Here is a 22,801-nt window from a genome sequence, read left to right as displayed (position 1 = left end):
TCAACGTTATGTTTAAGCTTATAAACAAACTATAACACAAACCTCCCAGGGGGAAAAATTGCGAGAATATGTGCTTGAAGGCCTCCTCGTCCACCACGCCCGACGGGCACTCCTGCAACATGACACAACCACTCCGCTGTACGCATATCTCTCTTAACTCTGTGTGTATATATATATATATATATATATATATATATATATATATATATATATATATATATATATATATATATATATATATATATATATATAATGAGTAAGGATAATATTTATATTATTACATGTATCACATCTCCCATATTTAGAACTAACAGAATATTTCATCGTGCCTCCTATCAAACTGTTTATAATTACTCCTCTCCATTCAAAGGTTGCCTGCAAGAGATCGCTCTTAGCGATAAGGCCGCCTTTTGTATCACTTCTCATTACAGTTAAATGTATTTACCATTATGTATTTATTTTATAAATGGTGCAATAAAGTGTAAAATAAAATAAATATTATTATATATATATGTTACTGTTAAAGCACTTACATTTGTAAATCTTAATGCAATATTAAATTGGTTTACATGTAATAACCTATTATTAAATTCCAGCAAAACAAAGTGTATAAAATTTACACTTCCTAATGTAAGACTAATAAATACACAGTTATTGCTTAATGACGAAATAGTAAATTTTGTTAATGATACAGTTTTTTTAGGTATAACAGTGGACTCGAAATTACAATGGGGGCCCCATATTTCAAAATTGGCCAGTAGACTCAGTTCTGCTGCATATGCAATTAGAAGAATTAGGCAATTAACAGACGTGGCGACGGCTAAACTTGTATATTTTAGTTATTTCCATAGCATAATGTCTTATGGCATACTGCTGTGGGGTAAAGCAGCCGATATAAATACTATATTTGTTTTACAAAAGAGAGCCATACGTTCTATTTATGGTATGGGTTCAAGAGAGTCATTACGTCAGTGCTTTAAAGACTCAAATATCCTCACAGTTACTTCACAATACATTTATGAAAATATTATGTATACACGGAAGAACTTAGCGAGTTTTAAAAAACTCAAAGACTGTACAAGTAGAAACTTACGCAATATAAATAAGCTTATTTTACCTAAATGCCGTCTGCACAAAATCAGTAATTCATTCTATGGTAATTGCATAAGATTTTATAATAAACTGCCGGAATCTGCATTAAATCTGACAGAGAGGCAATTCAAATCTTATATTAAACAATTTTTATGTAAGAAAGCCTATTACAGGATAGACGAATTCATAGATGACAACATATCAAGTAAATAATTAGTTTATTAGCATACAACGTTATAATTTTTTTTTCTCATTGCTTTCTTGATTTAATTGATTAATTTTAGAAATATGAAAGCGTAGCGGTTTTTTGTATTAATTGCCGCATGCATTCTTATGTAAAATGTGAATACTATTACTATCAGATGGCAATTGTGAGTAGCTTTGACGTGGTCTAGTGTTTTGAGTAGTCATGCTCACTAAAATGTCCAGACTTGTGGCGGCGTGGTGGGCCGGGTCATTGGGCTCCCTAAAATATGGTCGAGCGCAGTGATGGCTGGCTCATCCGTCATACTCGTGAACGGGTGCTGCTTGTAGGGACTGGTCTGCTCTAATCACTATGACTGATTTCCTCTTATTAATTGTTTAACCAGTTGGTTATGTATTCAATTTTTTTTTTCTTTTTGAGTATTTAATTGAATTAGTGCTAATTGGTGGTTTGTATTCACACAATTAAACTTAAAAATGTAAAATAATAATAAAATTATTTAAAAGAGCATCACGCAAGTTTCTTGCTCGTTCTTCTTGTGATGAGACAGCTTTCCGAACGAGCGGTAAATTAAAAAAAATGTAATGACTTTTCAAAAGTGCTTCAATGTAAGTTTATTTGAATAAATGATTTCTATTCTATTCTATTCTTAAGTTTTACCAGTAAATGTTAGCATTTACCAATGTGAGTTGGTAAATGTGGGGATTTTATAAAAACAGGATCATTTTTGTATCTTCCACCAAACCAAATCTAACCGAATCTACCTTTCTGACCATGAGCACGAACATCACTCACTGAACATGCCTAAATTTATGTCTAGCACTGTAAAGAAAAGAAGGTAAAGGACCACTAGGTGTCATGTCATATAGGGAGGTCAAAGATATGGCCTGGGATAGAGCTGGCTGGAAGAGAATGTATGAATTAGTAGCCTTGACGTGAGGAAACTGTTGAGTCTGAATCACCAACGCGTACCTGTTTGAAGCCCCTGTACATGAGCTTGATCTCGTGCTTGGTGAAGCGCGTGGACTGCGCCAACGCGCCCAGCGGCTCGGGCCGGTGCCGCACGGCGCCGCCGCCGCACACCGACTCCTCGCACTCGTCCTCTGCCACCAACGGACTCATATTAACAGACATTAATAACAATAAGAACTTAATAGTCTTAATACAATTAATTTACCACAAAATACGTACATCATAACCTTTTTTTATACAACTTAAAATGGCAGTCAAGCTGACGGCCCACCTGATGGAAAGTGGTAACCGTCGCCTATAGGCATGAGCAGTACCATAGACATAACAGAGTATACTGTTTCGCACATGATCCCCCCCCCCCCATGCGTTGCCATTCCTGAGGACTCAGGTGTTATTCCTCTGTACCCTGTAAATTCACTGCCATATCCCGCCCTTCAAACCGATACACAGCCATGCAAACACAACTGCTTCACGGTAGAAACACGAATGGGACAGAGGTGCTCAAACAAACGACTTTTGTACAGTCTCCCTCTGGTGATAAATGCCGAATCAGAACAACACATATACCCAATTTTAACTTAGACCTTCAGGTGTACTGTGAGAACTGCATCCACTTTGGCGCAGTACTTTTTGCATAATGCCAAAACTGGCATACGACTGAAGTCGACTTTTTGTAGTACACAGTTTTACTTCTAGTTTGCACAGCGCTCCGCGGCGGGTGCCTAAAAGCCTAATGTAATAGAAGCCTATGGACACATAATAACCCACTCGCCGCTCCACTTCCATTGTTGTCTAAGGAGCGCCGCAGACTTGCTACTGATCGCATTAATATTTCAATTGATCAATCATTTATTTGCATAAACATATGTACAATTATAGGCCAGAATAGTCCACTCCTTTCTTTCCCGTGGGTGTCGTAAGAGTCGACTGAGGGAGGGTAAAGGATAGACAGCAGCGTCTCTCTTAAAACATCTCTAGAGCCTAACTGCTGTTGCCAACTCGCCTGCTAAGCGTGGCAACTACTAGCAAACCCCCCCCCCCTCCTTCCTGATGATTTGAAAAATTCTTGTTTTATCTAAAAGCATATACTTATAGATTCGTTTCATAGAAATTTTAGAAAATTTAGTTTTTAAATAAAAATAACCTATTTTGCCATAATTGATGTTGGATTCTTTAAACGCAATTTAATTCACGCTACCTGTGAATGGTCTGAGGTTATAGGACGAAAGGAACACGTCTCGGGAAAGTCCTTTCGACATTGTTGCGGTAAAATTCACGTAAGAGTTGGCTAACTTATTTGTACGCAGTTTTTCTTTCTTAATTATTTAATTAAATTTTTTAATGCAATAATTACCAGTTTAACGTACGTGCAATTAGATCGTGAAAGCTCGACTAGTTTCGGGATCATTTCGTGACCCTTAATCATGAGCGGCTGTGATGTAAGCGCTCGCGGCGCCGTCACAGTTATATTTATTTGTTTATCATTAAACCTTTTTTTATGAAAGATTTCAAGTGGTTTTTCTTTTTTTACTAATATCAATAATCAAATGTTGTTTGTTTAGTTGCTTTGTATGAACTTTATTGTACACTATCTTTTACATGCGACTTCGCCCGTGAGGCGGGAATATGTTTACTGAGCGAGATAAAAAAATAGCCTATATCTTTCATCCCGTATAACAAACAAATAAACTTTCACATTTACAATATTAATAAAGATTCACAATTGACACAAATATCAAATTATAAACAAATCAAATCAAATCAAATCAAATCATTTATTGCACGAATATGGGTACATACATTAGTTGAAAAAAAATAATTACATGTCCATTATTCCATATTCTACCATATCGGCATGTACAATATAAAATTATAGTAATAATAACTTATAACAATAAAAATAAAATGTAAAAAATGTCAATAAAATTAATTAAATTGCACGTCTAATATTTATCACTGTAATAGTCATGCAACGTATAGTAACACTTGGCTGTCAAAATGACAAAGTGCACTGGCTTCTAGTACGGGACAGTTGGTAATGCATTATTTTTTTATTTTAGAAATAGATTGATGATGTATATAATAATGATTTACAGAAAGCACCCAGACCCATGCAAACAAACCCATGAACACTATATTAGTATTGCATGGATTCGAATTCGGAGACTACTTAGCCCTATTGCTAGCAATATAACCAACCAGGTCTACATCCCCTGGAAACCATCGTGCTGAATTCCAATTCATCACGGTGGGCTAACTGACCTGCTTTTTTTCGTTCTCATCTATCATCCCTCACTGGTGCCTAGGGGGGAAAGGGATTGTTAGTAATGATGTATAATAGCCCTATTGCTAGCAATATACCCTCTCAGGTCGACCTCCACGCGGTTCCTCCTAGAAACCATCATGGTAAATTTTTGTCAAATTACCTACCTCACCTATCATTCCTCACTGGTGCCCCGCCAGCGTATACCGTTAGCGCAGACGGGGTTACCATTCCATTATCATCCGTTAAAAAAAAACCATAGGAGCGCCGTGGTCGTCATAACGAAACAGTCGCGCGTGAGTCGCACGTGCGCGGCGGCCCTAACCAGCGCACCAGTGTCCGTAACCCCAGCCCAACTCATTAATCAAAGTCGACATTTATTCCACGAACATCGGGAAAAATTCGTTTCAGAATAAGGCCGGCCCAACACTGTCGACAATCGATCATTGTTCGAATCCGGTAATGGGTTTTGTATCGATCATTTCCCATAATATGTTTGTCTGTTTTGAAGGTTAATCGCCGCGCCGAAGTCCGGTTGAATGAGGATGTCAACATTAATATGTTCACGGCTACAATCCGCAATGGGTTGGCCAGAAGCATGTTCTATTGGACCTCGTTTACGTAAAGTGCCGTGTAGTCCCGGCATAGAATGGGCCGTCCCTTCCTTTCCTCTGGTTCGTAAGAGGCGACTAAAAGAACAAAATGGGCGATAAATGGACAGCAACGTCCCTCTTAAAACGTCACCAAAGCCTAACTGTGGTTACCAATTCGCCTGCTTGAGAACTACAACAAAATACTCATACCTCATGTCCTACAGCCTCAATGGTCGCGTACAGCGCAGTTTCGGAGACGTTTCCTCCCACGAACACTCAGGTTATGGAATGAGCTCCCTGCCGAGGTTTTCCCGAGAGACTACAGCATGGGGTTCTTCAAAAGGGGGGTAAAGAGTTTTCTTCAGGGTCAAGAGAGAGGTTGCTTAAGGGTCGGCAACGCGCGCGTAATACCTCTGGTTAATTAGTTGCAGGCGTTCACAGGCTACGGTAACCGCTTACCATCAAGTGGGCTGTATGCTTGTTTGCCACTTCAGAGGTATAAAAAAAACCCAATAAGGTGAGGCCTATGTACAGCAGAGGACAGTTAATGAGTGATATGGTGATGATAAGGAAAGTACCCAGCACTATGTTAAGAAAGTCATTTTTAGCCGACTTAAAAAAAAGAGGTGCTCAATTTGGTTGTATTGTCTTTACGTTTGTCACCTCATAACTCCGTCAGTTGTAAACCGATTTGGAAAATTCTTTTTTTATCTGAAAGGACATACTTACAGATTTTTTTTAATGGATGATAATGGAATGGTAACCCCGTTCATACTATCGATGTATACACAGACGGGGCACCAGTAAGGTATGATGGGTGACAATGAATGCAGATCAGTTGGCCCACCATGATGAATTTGACAAAAATTAACCATGATGGTTTCCAGGGGGAACCGCGTGGAGGTCGACCTGAGAGGGTATGTTGGTAACAATGGAGCTATTACATCTCATTACCAACAATCCCTTTCCCTCTATACTTATAGATTAAGTCCCGTAGAAATGTTATCAAAATCGATTCAATCGTTTAATTTTGAAATAAAAATAACTTTTTTAAGGTTTTGATAGATAGATAGATAGATAGATAGATAATTTACTTGCATTACTTACAGCACACAAATTACAATACAAACATACACATAATACATAGTAAAAGAGATAAAAGAATGAAAAACAAAAAAAAAAAGCAACAAAATATATCTAATATATAAAATTCTCGTGTCGCGGTGTTTGTTACCAAACTCCTCCGAAACGACTTTACCGATTTTTATGAATTTTTTGTGCATATCGGGTAAGTATGAGAATCAGCCAACATCTATTTTTCATACCACTCAATCATAAGGGTGACCCACCTCTAAATATTTTATTATTATTTTGCATTGAAAAATACATACAAATTCAAATTTTCACGCTTTTACGATCAACCCCTGTTTTTTAATCGCGATTTTTATATTCCGCAATAGGGTTGCAAGATGGCAATCGAATATAATAATTGTAGTACGATATATTTTCATATATAATTCTCGAAATAATGTATATGGTAAAACAACGTTTACCGAGTCAGCTAGTATATATATATATATATATATATATATATATATATATATATATATATATATATATATATATATATATTAACAATTTCCTTTCTTTTTCATGCGTGTGGCACAGTAACACAAAATGGTCACAACTCAGTTCATTGCTTTGCCCTCAAAAGAGCAAAACACTGCTGTGTGTTTTACCACATCTGTAGTCGTTGTCGTTGTCTATGGAACACAATCCTAAGAAACTTTATCAGATGAATACAGACGATTTAACTTTTTTAAACAACAAAAAGTATTCCACGTCAGCCGTAAAGAAAGAAGCGCTGTAATCGGCCCGTATTTTATATTTCTTAGCGTGTCACGTGAACCAGAGGCGCCATTCAGTTATCTCAAAGGGAGATGTGAGCACGCCGCCGGCCTGACACGCTTTGTACAAGGCTGCCCCTTCACAGACGGACGCGCTCTTTAAGCCGCTGAATTTTTTATACACTCGCTTGAATGCATTCATTTATAGCTTTTATTTGCGACAAAGACCAGGTTTTGTTAGTACATTTTACCATGAAAAGTGTTCGAAATGTGAAAGTGAGTTTTTTTTTATGCAACTTAGAATGGCAAACAAGCTGACGGCCTGGGATGGAAAGTGATAACCGTCGCCTATAGACATGAGCAGTAACATGCACATCACAGAGTGTACTGTTTCGCCCATGATACCCCTCACGCGTTGCCATTCCTGAGGACTCAGGTGTTATTCCTCTGTACCCTGTAAATTCACTGCCATATCCCACCCTTCAAACCGAAACACAGCCATGCAAACACAACTGCTTTACGGTAGAAACACGAATGGGACAGAGGTGCACAAGCAAACGACTTTTATAGAAAGTCTGGTGGAAAGAAAGTGGGTATCATGGGCGAAACAGTATACTCTGTTATGTCCATGGTACTGCTCATGTGTATAGGCGACGGTTACCACTTTCCATCAGGTGGGCCGTCAGCTTGTTTGCTATTCTAAGTTGTATAAAAAAAAGTCGGTTTTTTATGGAATCTTAATCATAGTTCCTCTGGTCACGTAAAGCCGGGGCGGGTGGCTAGTGAACGTTAAATCGACAGCAGCCATAGTAGGTAGATACTTGAAGTTCATTACCAGAGCAATATTTCAATGTCACGATGAGTAAATAATGGCATAAGTTTAGTGTAAGGTCTTAGCAGGCTCGCGGCGCCACGCCTCGAGTTTAAGCTTTCATTTCTTTTTATACAACTTAGAATGGCAAACAAGCTGACGGCCCACCTGATGGAATGTAGTAACCGTCGCCTATAGACATGAGCAGTACCATGGACATGACAGAGTGTAGTATATAAACTATTAGTAATAGGATCTAATAGTCCCATTGCTAGCGGCGGGGGTTACCATTCCATTATCATCTATTAAAAATAAACTGGTTGTATTTCGGTTAAAGGGGTGGGATATGGCAATGAAATTATAGAATAACACCATAGTTCTGGGGAGAAAGGATTGTTAGTAATGGGGATCTAACAGTCCTATTGCTAATAATATACCCTATCAGGTCGATCTAACGAGGTTCCCCCGGGGGGAAAGGGATTGTTAGTAATGGGGTCTAATGCACCCATTGCTAGCAATACACCATATCAGGTCGACCTCCACGTGGTTCCCCCTGGAAACCATCGTGAACAATTCTTGTTGAATTCGTCACGATGGGCTAACAGACCTGCTTCATCCTCACCTATCATCCCTCACTGGTGCCCCGCCGGTTAATACCGATAGCGCGAGTGGGGTTACCATTCCATTATCACCCATAAAAAAAGGTAAAAACTTGCAACACTTAAAGTCGGAGTTTACCAGAGGGAGACTGTAAAAAAGTCGATTGCTTGGGTACATCTGTCCCATTCGTGTTTCTACCGTGATGCAATTGTGACGACCTAACGAGGTTCCCCCTGGATTACTACCTTGATTGGTTTTATTCATTAATTAATTTATTCAAAGGAACACCAACAGCATATTGCATTATAACATGTAGGTATAACAAACATTAAATACAATACAATATTAATGCACACGCCTGTTATAGGTATTCACAGCATTCACTTTAACATAGTTGTACAGTGCGAGAGAATGAAGTAACAATATAACAACAAAAAATACATTTCTTTATAAATTCGTTATTAGATAGATAGACAGATACTCTTTATTGTTTCCTCCAAAAGATTACAATAGTAAACTTATTATTCACTTCAGCACTTCAGCTGCCCGCTAACGAAATGCTTTCTTACTGTACAGGGTTGACTGGAAGAGATCTCTGTCAGAGATAAATCCACCCTGGCTCACAACATTTATAAATACATTATTTTATATGGAACTTACAAGTGCAATAAAGAATATATATATATATATATATATATATATATATATATATATATATATATATATATATATATATATATATATAAATATAAATAATTACAAGAAATAATCACAATGAGAAAACAATGGGCGACCTTATCGCTAAGAGCGATCTCTTGCAGGCAACCTTTGGATGGAGAGGAGTAATTATAAACAATTTTGCGGGAGGCACGATGATAAAAAAAATCATTATATGCCAACTGACCTGCTTTTTCATCCTCACCTGTCACCTGTCACCCCTTACTGGTGCCCCGCCAGCGTATACCGATAGCGCGCGAAGAGGCTGCTTTTATTATCATCCAGTAAAAAACATTGTAATCCTTGTAGTTATTGTTTATGTATACAATAAGTTTACTATTGTAATCTTATGGTGGCAACAATAAAGAGTATCTATCTATCTATCCTTAGAAATATCATTAATTATTGTCATACCATAAAAGAACTGCCAAAAACCGATTTTTATGAAATTTTGTGTGCATACTGGGCAGGTCTGAGAATCGGCCGACATCTATTTTTCGTACCCCTCAATGATAAGGGTGACCCACCCCTTAATATTTTTTTGTATTTCTTTGTCAATTTTTTTTTTATTTTTATTTTATTATGACTTTGCATTGAAAAATACATACAAATTAAAATTTTCACGCTTTTACGATCAACCCCTGTTTTTTAAGCGCGATTTTTATATTCCGCAATATGGTTGCAAGGTCGTAGATGTAGATACAATCGAATATAATAATTGTAGTACGTTCTAGAAATAATGTATATGGTAAAACAACGTTTGCCGAGTCAGCTAGTATATATATATATATATATATATATATATATATATATATATATATATATATATATATATATATATATATATATATATATATGCATATTTACATACACACACGCAATAAAAGAGGTTGGGATCTCGGCTTTCTTTTTTCCAAAGGTTTTTGGGACAGGTTGTCTGAGAAAACCGGCAAATTAGCCGAGAATGAAGTCAATTATAATAATAGTATAGACATTTTACAGAACGCCATCTAGGAGCAAATCAGTGGAATTTTCACTGCAAGTACTAGACAACTGGTAATTTATATGTACATATAAATAAAAAAATACATATATGTATATATAGGAAGAGGAAGCTGAAACAAAAGTTGAGCATCATGCATCACGAGCAGAGCCGCCGTCCCGTGACCGGAAGGGAAGGGGGAGTGTAGTCGCCCCTGGGATAAAGGGAACCATCCCGAGGCCCCCACCAACCCTCCTCCAGAGTTGATATTGTGTGGGAATCGAACCCGCGACCGTCGGAAAGTGAAGAAGAATATCAAGGACGCGAATCGAATAAAAAAAATACTAGTATTTATTTATTTACAAGAACCATGGTACCTCTGTCCCATTCGTGTTTCAACCATGAAGCAGTTGTGTTTGCATGGCTGTGTTTCGGTTTGAAGGGTGGGATATGGCGTGAATTTACTGGGTACAGAGGAATAACACCTGAGTCCTCAGGAATGGCAACGCATGGGGGGTATCATGGGCGAAACAGTATACTCTGTTATGTCCACGATACAGCTCATGTCTATAGGCGACGGTTATCACTTTCCATCCCAGGCCGTCAGCTTGTTTGCCATTCTAAGTTGTATAAAAAAAAGTATATAAATGTAGCACTAACTACATAATTCTATATTTTAACTATAATTTATTTATTTATTTACACATACATTAAACAAACTTTTCATTTAAATAACATCATTAATTAAATACAATCGCTCTTTAAGAAAAATAATGTAAATTATACATGTTACATATAACAAAACAACATAATAATGAAGACTACACGATTATATAATAACATTACTATTTCACTTTGAATTTAAAATAAAAAGAAAAACATATAAAAAACAAAATGAATGTAGCAGTGTTTGTGCAAAGCACCTAACTCAGCACATGTCGCAGTTTCATATCTGAAGCACACGACACTGATTTTCAGTAGGCCCTAAATACGTAGCTTAATAAATAAAACTTATTTATACCTTATTTATTTATTTATTCTTTATTGTACATAAAAAATTACAACATATAATATATATACAAAATAAAGATGTACAACAGGCGAGCTTAACTCTGTAAGAGTTCTCTACCAGCAAACACTGAGTGGAGAGGAGCATTAATTACCAGCGGGCAGTGTGCGTACAATAATAGAAGGAAACAGTATAGATGTTTCTATTAAAAAATAATAAATATGTTGACATATATAAGTGACTCATACAATTAAAATCGAAATAAATACATATCTGTATACAATAATACATATATATATATACATAAACATAAAATATCTCTTTACATACAAAATAATAAAGATATTTTTAAAAGAAGACTTTTTAATTATTTGTTGAGTCAACAAAACCAGCTCTAGTTACAGGTCACTCAATAGTTATTATATCTCATAATGCTTATCGTTGTTTTAATTTATGTATATGTATGTATATATATATATATGTATATATTTCATATGTATTAGTTTATCCATATATATATTAAAAGTAATGTTTATGTATTATATGTGCATTTCTTATGTGTATATTATATTTATATTGTGTATTGCCTTAATGTGTTACTATAATTGTCACATATTTTTCACCACATCTGCCCTTCATACGCTTTCTGTTTTTACCCAATGGTTAGCTGGTAGAGAATGCCATATGGCATTAAGCTCGCCATTTGTACAAAATTTTACTGTGCAATAAAGAATAAAATAAATAAATAAATAAAATACGTACATAGACATAATAAGTTTATGAGGACAGAAGATGCTCTTTTAATCCGCTCTTGAATATATTCAGCGATTGACTTTCACGAATATGTTTTAATATTAAATAATAATTACGTAATAATAATATTTAAATTATTTATTACATTTTACACAAGAACAATATTTTTTTTCTATTACAATACAACGCAAAAAAATTTACATACAATTGTGGAAAACACTCAACCTGGCAACAATGATCAAAAATTAATGAGATCGTCATAATTTCCCAGTTCACTTACTAATACCCATAAACCTCCTGTTATCAACACCGTTCAGGCGAATTTTGTAGACAGTTTAAACTTGGTTCACATTTTATATCGATTACGCGGCCATTTTTAAACCGATTTTCATTATTCCTTTTATAATAGATAGGTTTCACTCCTGTTTTGGTCTCGTTTCTATTTTATCACAATTGAGAGTTCATTTAGTTTTTCAACCCATCCGGTTTATGGTTGGGGGGAAAGGGATTGTTAGTGATGGAGACTGAGAATCTCATTGCTAGCAATATACCCAACCAGGTCGACCTCCTCGCGGTTCCTCCTGGAAACTATCATGGTTAATTCCTGATGAATTCATCATGATGGGCTAACTGGCCTGTTTTCATTCTCATCTATCACCCTTCACTGGTGCTCCGCCAGCGTATCCCGTTAGCGCAGGCGGGGTCACCTATCGTGATAACCCAAAACAATGATTTTTAGAATTTATGTCTGTTTATCTGTTTGTCTGTACGTTTGTGCACGCTCTCACATCACACGCATCTCAGAAACGACTGAACCAATTTCAACGCGGTTTCTACTTACACGTTACAGTTTGCTCCACTTAACATATAGTGTTTGTTTTATTTCCTGGTGACTTGTAATACAGGTTTAATACCTAGTACAGGCACCAGCTCCCACAAATAATATTGTTAAAATGTTTTGCAAGTTATAGATGTTAAGTCCTTAATTGTTTGTGGTGAGAAATATAATAAATAACAAATAATAATATTTCAATAGGTTCATAAATAAAAAAGTTATATCAATCTAAAGAGTCACATATAAAATGCTATAAAATAACCGATCAGTTCAATTGGCTGGAACTTTATAATGGTATTAGGTACGTAATTATCATTTAAGTATATAATACAATATAATTAATACACATACAACAGGATTCAAGAAGAGTTACCAATGGAAATGATATACGGGAACTACATAGTTAGAAGCGGGCAACGCCGCGGGAAACGGTTAGTTTTCTAATAAATACTAAGGAATTTAATTGTGAATGTTATAAAAAGTGACATTATTAATCTTATTTATTTATTTATTCATTAGTACATATATGTGTACATGGCGGACTTAATGCTAGAAGCGTTCTCTCCCAGTCAACCATAGGGAAGTGTCAGAATACTCGAATGCGGTACTACTAATTATTGATATACATACATACTAAAATTTACAGAGATACACAAATAAATATATATAAACAACAAATATATATAATCAATATATAAGGTATACCCTAAGAGGGATCTTACCAGAGGGAGACTTTGTACAAAAGTCGATTGCTTGGGTACCTGTGTCCCATTCGTGTTTCAACCGTGAAGTAGTTGTGTTTGCATGGCTGTGTTTCGGTTTGAACGGTGGGATATGGCAGTGAATTTACTGGGTACAGAGGAATAACACCTGAGTCCTCAGGAATGACAACGCATGGGAGGTATCATGGACGAAACAGTATACTCTGTTATGTCCATGGTACTGCTCATGTCTATAGGCAACGGTTACCACTTTCTATCAGGTAGGCCATCAGCTTGTTTGCCATTCTAAGTTGTATAAAAAAACATAATTATGGTAATTATGGAAAGGGATTGTTAGTAATGGAGACTGAGAGTCCCATTGCTAGCAATATACCCAACCAGGTCGACCTCCTCGCGGTTCCCCCTGGAAACTATCATGATAAATTCTTGATGAATTCATCATGATGGGCTAACTGGCCTGTTTTCATTCTCATCTATCACCCTTCACTGGTGCTCCGCCGGCGTATCCCGTTGGCGCGGGCGGGGTTGCCATACCATTTTCACCCATCAAAAAAGACCCTTCAAACCGAAACAGCCATGCAAACACAAATGCTTCACGGTTGAAACACGAATGGGACAGAGGTACCCAAGCAATCGACTTTTGTACAAAGTCTCCCTCTGGTAAATTATATTTTTTCCTTTCGTGTGTGTGCCATAACAATACAAAATGTTTACAACTCAGTTTACTGTTTCGCCGTCAAAAGAGCAAAGCACCGTTCGTCAGCTGTTTAAAGAATAAATTCGTAAATTATAATAATTTCTGAATACATAACAGAGTCGCTGTCCGTCCGTCCGTCTTTCCCTCCGCTTACTTTTCCGAATCACGAGTCGCGTTTTGATACGGGTTTCACAGTCATTTGCATATTTTTACTCAACGTCTTTGCGTACTGTATGATCTCGTCCGAAATTGGCGTGGGTTTCGAACCCTACTATTTTCATAAATGCGTAAGTTTGCATGGATATTTGTATGTATATGCGTGTGTGAGTAACAAATATCCACCCACATGTTTAGTGGTGCCGTGTAGTGTTTTTTTTATGCAACTTAGAACGGCAAACAAACTGACGGCCCACCTGATGGAAAGTGGTAACCGTCGCCTATAGACATGAGCAGTACCATGGACATAACAGAGTATACTGTTTCGCCCATGATACCCCCCATGCGTTGCTATTCCTGAGGACTCAGGTGTTATTCCTGTGTACCCTGTAAATTTACGCCATATCCCACCCTTCAAACCGGAACACAGACATGCAAACACAACTGCTTCACGGTAGAAACACGAATGAGACAGAGGTGCGTAAGCAAATGACTTTCATACAAAATCTCCTTCTGGTAGACTTTTAGTTTAACAATTAGTTTTACAAACTATGTTGCAATTATGTAAATGTTAGATTCGCACCAGGGCCCCCTCAGGCCGGAGCCTCGTGACATTTCCGCCGCTCTGCAACCCTATTATTATGCCACGGTATATTTGTTACTCTTTCACGCAAAAACTGCTGGATGGATTTGTGACGAAATTTGATTTATTTGTTTATACTTTTGCACACGTTAGAAAAATGTGTACAGGGCGGACTCAATGCCTGATGGCATTCTCTACCAGTCGACCGTTACGCTAAACAGAGAGAGCAAATGGCGGTGCGTTGATCTAGCGAAAACAATTTGTAAATTTAATAAATATTTTGAGAGATAACAACGTTAATACATTTAAAAATAAATGAACATACAAACGTTTAGAATAATGTACTTACAAAAATTATACATACATAAAACACATACAATACATTATATGAAATAATATAAATATATGGATGGTCCACGGTACTGCTCATGTCTATAGGCGACGGTTACCACTTTCCATCAGGTGAGCCGTCAGCTTGTTTGCCATTCTAAGTTGTATAAAAAAATATGGACAGGTTACATCCTAAATTAATAATAATCTTAACAATTTATATTTCTTTTTAAATTTGTAAACACAAATTTTGTTTAGTTTTTTGTTGCTGTTTAGCAACAGCTGAGTTTCTTGCCCGTTTCTCTCAGCTAAAATTGTATTAGGAACTAGACGATAGATTTAGTAATTTACATGTAGAGTAATTTACAGTGGTACCCTGCACTTTGGTTGTTTTGTTAAGAGAGGGACTGGCTGAAAACCAGCGCTGTGCAGCTGTTCACATTGCGCTGGGACACTCACAGCATCAGCTGAGCCGGTTCCTTTTGCTGAGTATGGGACACTTTTTGTATATGTTATTTATATTTTATATTGTAATTGTATGGCAATAAATGTATCTATTCTATTCTAATTTATAGATAGATAGATAATTTATTTACATCACTTACAGCACACAAATAACATTAGCTACTGGTACATACCTAAAAAGAAATAATACAAAACATAGATAAAAAAAAAAACAAAAAAAAAATACATAAAAGAGGTTACACAATTTCTCACGAGTGCGCCATAGTAACACAAAAAATAGATACATAAAAGTTTCATAAAAAAATAACTGGTCAAAAATGTTTATATTTAAATTTACTTAAATAAAACATATTCTCAATTTATTTTAATATATAAAACACTTTCTTTACTCGCTCACGAGAGCAGAACAGCGGGAAACGACTAGTTTAATCATAAGCAATTTAAAGTTGTGTTCCACAGAAAAAAACTACTTTAAACCAGTTGTCTTGATTTCAAAACTAAACCACTAAACCGATATTGATAAAATAAGAATAAGAGATAACAGGACCAATTTGTAAGTACATCCTTTCAGACCAAAAATATATTTCTAAATCGGTTCTCAACTGACATAGTTGGGGAGAGAGGGATTGTTAGTAATGGGGAGGTTAGTTCTCATTGCTATCAATATATCGTATCAGGTCGACCTCCACGCGGGAACCGAGTGAAACTATCGTGACTGATTTATCGTTGAATTCGTCACAATGGGCTAACTGACCTGTCTTTTCATCCTCACCTATCACCTCTCACTGGTGCCCCGCCAGCGTACACCGTTAGTACAGGTGGGGTTACCATTCCATTATCACCCATTAAAAAAACTGACATAGTTGTGAGTCATTTTTTTTTTATACAACTTACAATGGCAAACAAGCTGACGGCCCACCTGATGGAAAGTGGTAACCGTCGCCTATAGACACGAGCAGTACCATGGACATAACAGAGTATACTGTTTCGCCCACGATACACCCCATGCGTTGCTATTCCTGAGTACTCAGGTGTTATTCCTCTGTACCCAGTAAATTCACGCCATATCCCACCCTTCAAACCGAAACACAGCTATGCAAACACAACTGCTTTACAGTTGAAACACGAATGGGACAGAGGTACCCAAGCAAACGACTTTCGTACAAAGTCTCCCTCTGGTATTAATGGCATATTCATTTATTAAAAAAACACACTACCGAATAGTGTCTGTACAACAAATTGTAAATTCCATCTCGTCATTCCGTCACGCCGCGGCGCCGGTCACGCGCGCCCGTAACGGTGACCGGCCGACGTGACCGGCGTGCACCGCGCCGCACCGACATTAGGTATGGCGGCCGGCGCAGCTGTCCCGTACAACTTCGTGTTACATTAGCCGACTCGACCCATCACGCGGCTGGCTTAAAACGGAGCGCAATGCTTTGTTCTCATACGTGTATGTCTTGTACATATACACGTACATATGTGTTATTCAGTCGTATACAAATAAATAAATAAATTACACCGTAATCTATACCAATATATATTGTAAAAACTTTTTTTTTTATACAACTTAGAATGGCAAACAAGCTGACGGCCCCACCTGATGGAAAGTGGTAACCGTCGCCTATAGACATGAGCAGTACCGTGGACATAACAGAGTATACTGTTTTACCCATGATACCCCCCGTGCGTTGCCATTCCTGAGGACTCAGGTGTTATTTCTCTGTACCCTGTAAATTCACTGCCATATCCCACCCTTCAAACCGAAACACAGCCCTGCAAACACAACTGCTTCACGGTTGAAACACGAATGGGACAGAGGTACCCAGCAATCGACTTTTGTACAAAGTCTCCCTCTGGTGGTGATGATATCAAACACACTAAATAACCAGGTTTTAAAATAAAAAAAACAACTTCTCCATCGCTCACCAGTGTGAACCCTCATATGCGACGCCAGATTGGACTGGAAGTGGAACATCAAGATGTTGATGGAAAGTGGTAACCGTCGCCTATAGGCATGAGCAGTACCATCGTAACTGGCCACTGTCTGTACATGGAAGATATATAAGATAAACTTTTATACAATATATTATATATTTTATGGATTTTTTGAATGCAGTACGGAACATTTTCGATGAAAGCTCTCAGTCGACTTGATATCTTCCTATATTTTAAACAATTATTGTTAATTACCCACTGCCGAGCATAGAACTCCCACATAAGAGGGAACTTGCCAGTATTTGCCACGCTTGGCGGCTTGGCAATCGCAGTAATGCTATTGGAGTTGTTTTAAAAGGGATGCTACTGCTCACCCGTCGACCACTTCCCTTAATCGCCTCTTACACAGTAAAGAAAAGCAAAATATATAAAACAAATAATATTTATTTCTTATATATATATATATATATATATATATATATATATAAAGAGTTCTCAGGTCGACCTCCACACGGTTCCCCCTGGAAACCATCGTGACTAATTTATCGTTGAATTCGTCACGATGGGCTAACTGACCTACTTCATCCTCATCTATCACCCCTCACTGGTGCCCCGCCGGTGTATACCGATAGCGCAGGCGGGGTTACCATACCATTATCATCCATTAAAATAAAATACCTTTCTATTCTATTTACCAGCTGGATGAACTGTCATATTATTCATACTATATATCTATACTGTAGTTATACACTAAGTCGCGTGTAAAGACTAGTATTAATGTAAACGCCACCCTGCATTGTGCGTAACGGAGGCAAATGTAAAACAATTGTGAGCCTTCAGAATTGGGGGCGAGCAATTTATCGCTTCGTAATGTGAGACGAGACGAAATGAGCCGCCGCGCAACTAGGCGGCGCCACGGTCGCGCGTAGCTTTCACGAATGTTTTTTTTTTAATGGGTGATAATGGAATGGTAACCCCGCCTGCGCTATAGGGATACGCTGGCGGGGCACCAGTGAAGGATGATAGATGAGAATGAAGCAGGTCAGTTGGCCCATCGTGACGAATTCAACAAGAATTGTTCACGATGGTTTCCAGGGGGAACCGCGTGGAAATCGACCTAATAGGGCATATTTGCTAGCAATGGGGCTGTCAAACTCCATTGCTAATAATCCCTTTCCCCCTTTCACGAAAGTTGTACAACAACAAGTATGCAATACTTTTAAACGACCGCCTTACAGTTAGTGTCGTGTCGAGTACGACCTGCTGAGTATTTCATATTATATATTAACCGTATGGTCCCGGCATAGAATGGACCACCCCTTTCTTTCCCGTGGGTGTCGTAAGAGGCAACTAAGGAAGGGCGAGGGATGGACAGCAGTGTCCCTCTTAAAACATCTCTAAAGCCTAACTGCGGTTGCCAATCCGCCTGCTAAGCGTGGCAACTACTGGCAAAACCCCTCCTAGGGCAAGGCTTATGTTCAGCAGTGGACAGCTAAAGGCTGATGTGATAGGAATATATTATATTCGTGTATCATTTTAATATCATTGACAGTTCTTTGAACGCTTGTAGACAACAGTCTGTTCCGCCTGGCACCAAGACAAATGACGTGCCGCTCGACACGACTCTACGATGCTATCAAAATTGGGCTCAATTTAGACACATATTTATTAACCAATTTTTAAAAAAGAGTTTTTTTATACAATTTAGAATGGCAAACAAGCCGACGATCCACCCGATGGAAAGTGGTAACCGTCGCCTATAGATATGAGCAGTACCATGGACGTAACAGAGTATACTATTTCACCCATGATACCACCCATGCGTTGCCATTCCTGAGGACTCAGGTGTTATTCTTCTGTACCCTGTAAATTCACGCCATATCCCACCCTTCAAACCGAACACAGCCATGAAAACACTACGTGCGGGTAAACGCAGTGTTAAACAATCCCCCACAAGATGGAGTGACGACCTGAAATGCATTGCAGGGAGTCAGTGGATGCAGGTAGCTCAGGACCGTTCTTTATGGCAGTCTACGGGGGAGGGGGGAAAGGGATTGTTAGTAATGGGGTCTAATAGCCACATTGCTAGCAATATATCCTCTCAGGTCGACCTCCACGCGGTTCCCAGTGGAAACCATCATGGTTAATTCTTGTCGAATTCATCATGGCGAGCCAACAGACCTGCATTCATTCTCACCTATCATCTTCCACTGGTGCCCCGCCAGTGTATACCGATAGCGCGAGCGGGGTTACCATTCCATTATCACTCGTTAAAAAAAAGTCTATGGGGGGAGGTTGATGTCCAGCAGTGGACAGATAATGGCTGAAATGATGATCTTGAGGGTTACTATTCGTATTATATCCTTAACAATCCTTGTCCCCCGAGTCAGCCAGTAATCAGTAGTTACGTACTAACATGCACACGTATATATACAAAGTATGTGAATAGCAAAGTTACTGGAAGTTCCACATTGTCAGTTACAATGAACGTCGCGCTGTTGCGCCATTTCATACCATACGCTTCACACGATTATCAATCGACTTCAAAACAAAGTGCGCTCTTTTTTTATGCAACTTAGAATGGCAAACAAGCTGACTGCCCACCTGATGAAAAGTTATAACTGTCCCCTATAAACATGAGCAGTACCGTGGACATAACAGAGTATACTGTTTCGTCCATGATACCCCCCATGCGTTGCTATTTCTGAAGATTAAGGTGTTATTCCACTGTACCCTGTAAATTCACTGCCATATCCCACCCTTCAAACCGAAACAGTTTGAAGGGCGAGATATGGCAGACGGTGACTTTGTATAAAAGTCGATTGCTTGGCCACCTCTCTCACTTTCATGTTTCTACCGTGAAGCAGTTGTGTTTTCATGTGCTATGTTTCGGTTTGAAGGGTGGGATATGGCAGTGAATTTACTGGGTACAGAGGAATAACACCTAATTCCTCAGGAATGGCAACGCATGATGGGTATCATGGGTGAAACAGTATACTCTGTTATGTCCATGGTACTGCTCATGTCTTTAGGCGACGGTTAGCACTTTCCATCAGGTGGGCCGTCAGCTTGTTTGCCATTCTAAGTTGTATAAAAAAAAATTAATTATAAAAGATCAACACGACAGCATTTTTTCGTTGCGTCGTGGATTTATAAAGGAAATTAGACGCCAAGACTCAATTATAATGACCTGTAATTAATAATGCAAGCAGTATAAAGAGAATCAGACGTCTTTCATGTCTTTTGAAATAAGACTACAAAAAATAACGGTGACTATTTGGTAATTTAATATAGGAATTATATTTTCTAATTGGCAACCCGTCTCCCATTAGGGTAGGCAGAAACAATGGAACGCCAAATGCTTCGATTCAGATATGTATGTATGTATGTATGTATTGGCAACCCGCCCCGGCTTCGCACGGTATTTAAGAGACTTCAAAAAAAAGTTCTCAACTCGGCTGTAGGTTATTTTTCTTTTCTTTTTTTACGTTTGTTCTCTCATAACTCCGTCAGTTGTGAACCGATTTGAAAAATTATTTTTTTTATCTAAAATCATATCAGTCTGTAAGATTAAACCCATTTTTTTTTACAACACAGAGGGCAAACATGCGTCTCACCTGATGGTGAGTGACTACCGCCGCCCATGATCACCCACAACACCAACGGCATTGCAGGCGTGCTGCCGGCCTTTTAAAAAGGAATATGCTCTTTACTGATTTAGTCATATTTAAAATCGGTTTTTTTGTCCATCAACTTTTATACTACAAGACATTTCCCCCGGCTTTGACCGCATGAATTAGTGTATACAATAACCTATGTGCTAGTTTAGGATTAAATCTAGCCACGTGGGGGGAAGGGATTATTAGTAATGGGGATTAGCAACCCCATTGCTAGCAAGATACCTTGTAAACCATCGTGGTTAATTCGCCACGATAAGCTAACTGACTTTTTTTATACCACTGAGGTGGCAAACAAGCATGCAGCCCACCTGATGGTAAGCGGTTACCGTAGCCTATGAACGCCTGCAATACCAGAGGTATTACGCGCGCGTTGCCGACCCTGTAGAAACCTCTTTACCCCCCTTCTTCCTCACCTAAGTTAACTCCTATCCTTACATTATATAGATACATACAAATGTTTCGACAAAAACAGGTCAACTTTTTCATACAATCTTGCGTGATAAATAGTTATGAGTGATTCCTTTATAACTTCCATATTTATTTTGTTTTATAATTTTTGTATCTTTTTAATGCGTAAATTTTTTTTTTTTTAAATAAATATAGATACGTTAAGATACATTATGTGTGTAAGTTTATAGAACAAAAATAAAAAAAGGTTGTCTGTAAGAAATCGCCCTAGCGATAAGACCGCCTTTTGTACCTTTATATGTACAGTAGCGGCCCGTCCCGGCTTCGCACGGATGGACATTTTTACAACATTTTAAAAAGTGGTTATTGTGACATAACGATAATAATTGGACATATAGTGTCGCGAAGTTTTTTGTAGTTATTGACATTTTCTTCAATATTGTAGAACATACTTTTGTTCTATCACCAATAGTTTCCGCAGCGCACGCGACCAAAGATATTTTATAGCATTTTTTTACACCTTGAGTTACGTTACTAAAGTTGTAATAAGGATCCCTAATCTTTTCTAGCAATAAATATAGCCTATGTCACTCAGGGTGAATGTAGCTTTCTAACGGTGAAAGAATTTTTGAAATCGGCAAAGTAGTTTTTGAGTTTATTCATTACAAACATACACACACACAATAATACAAATCTTTCCTCTTTATAATATTAGTGCAGATGTATATTTCAATCTGCACTTTAGCTACTACATTTCATATGAATTGTTTATATGTCATTGTTTATTTTTATGTTTCTGGCTAGTTACATAGCGAGCTACCATCGAGACCGCTGACACCGCATCGCATCCAAAACTCGTGTGAATGTAACTAGGTAGCTGCTGACGCTACAGCACGAGGCTGGATAACGTGGCAACTTAAAAATTCACTCCTGGTTCACACTTCGAACTGGGGCAGTGGCTTTAATTATAATTAGACATTAGAATTTTATATTGTAACTTTTAGAATTAAACTAGGTTTAATATATTTTTTTTGCGAATCCTCCGGTTGTTGTCCTCATTATTGGCTTTTTTTTATACAATCTAAAATGGCGAACAAGCTGACGGTCCACCTGATGGAAAGTGGTAACCGTCGCCTATAGACA

The 22,801-nt window shown here is 37.9% G+C and overlaps 1 protein-coding gene across 1 annotated transcript in view; it reads right to left on the bottom strand.

The window, feature by feature from the left end:
* Window positions 1–22,801, bottom strand: part of LOC128200120 (Kv channel-interacting protein 1-like) — a 129,781-nt gene that overhangs the window by 19,375 nt on the left and 87,605 nt on the right. Inside the window, exons 4-5 of the mRNA XM_052892412.1 lie at window positions 2,270–2,400; window positions 43–112 (exon numbers count right to left, since the gene is read on the bottom strand). Of these exons, the coding sequence (XP_052748372.1) occupies window positions 43–112; window positions 2,270–2,400 (201 nt within the window). The remainder of the gene's footprint in view (window positions 1–42; window positions 113–2,269; window positions 2,401–22,801) is intronic.

The sequence above is a fragment of the Galleria mellonella genome, unplaced genomic scaffold (assembly GCF_026898425.1).
Source record: "Galleria mellonella isolate WM207_F2 unplaced genomic scaffold, CSIRO_AGI_GalMel_v1 utg158, whole genome shotgun sequence".
Taxonomy (NCBI): domain Eukaryota; kingdom Metazoa; phylum Arthropoda; class Insecta; order Lepidoptera; family Pyralidae; genus Galleria; species Galleria mellonella.
Note: the sequence above shows the minus strand (reverse complement) of the source record. Positions and strands in the feature narration are given on the sequence as shown.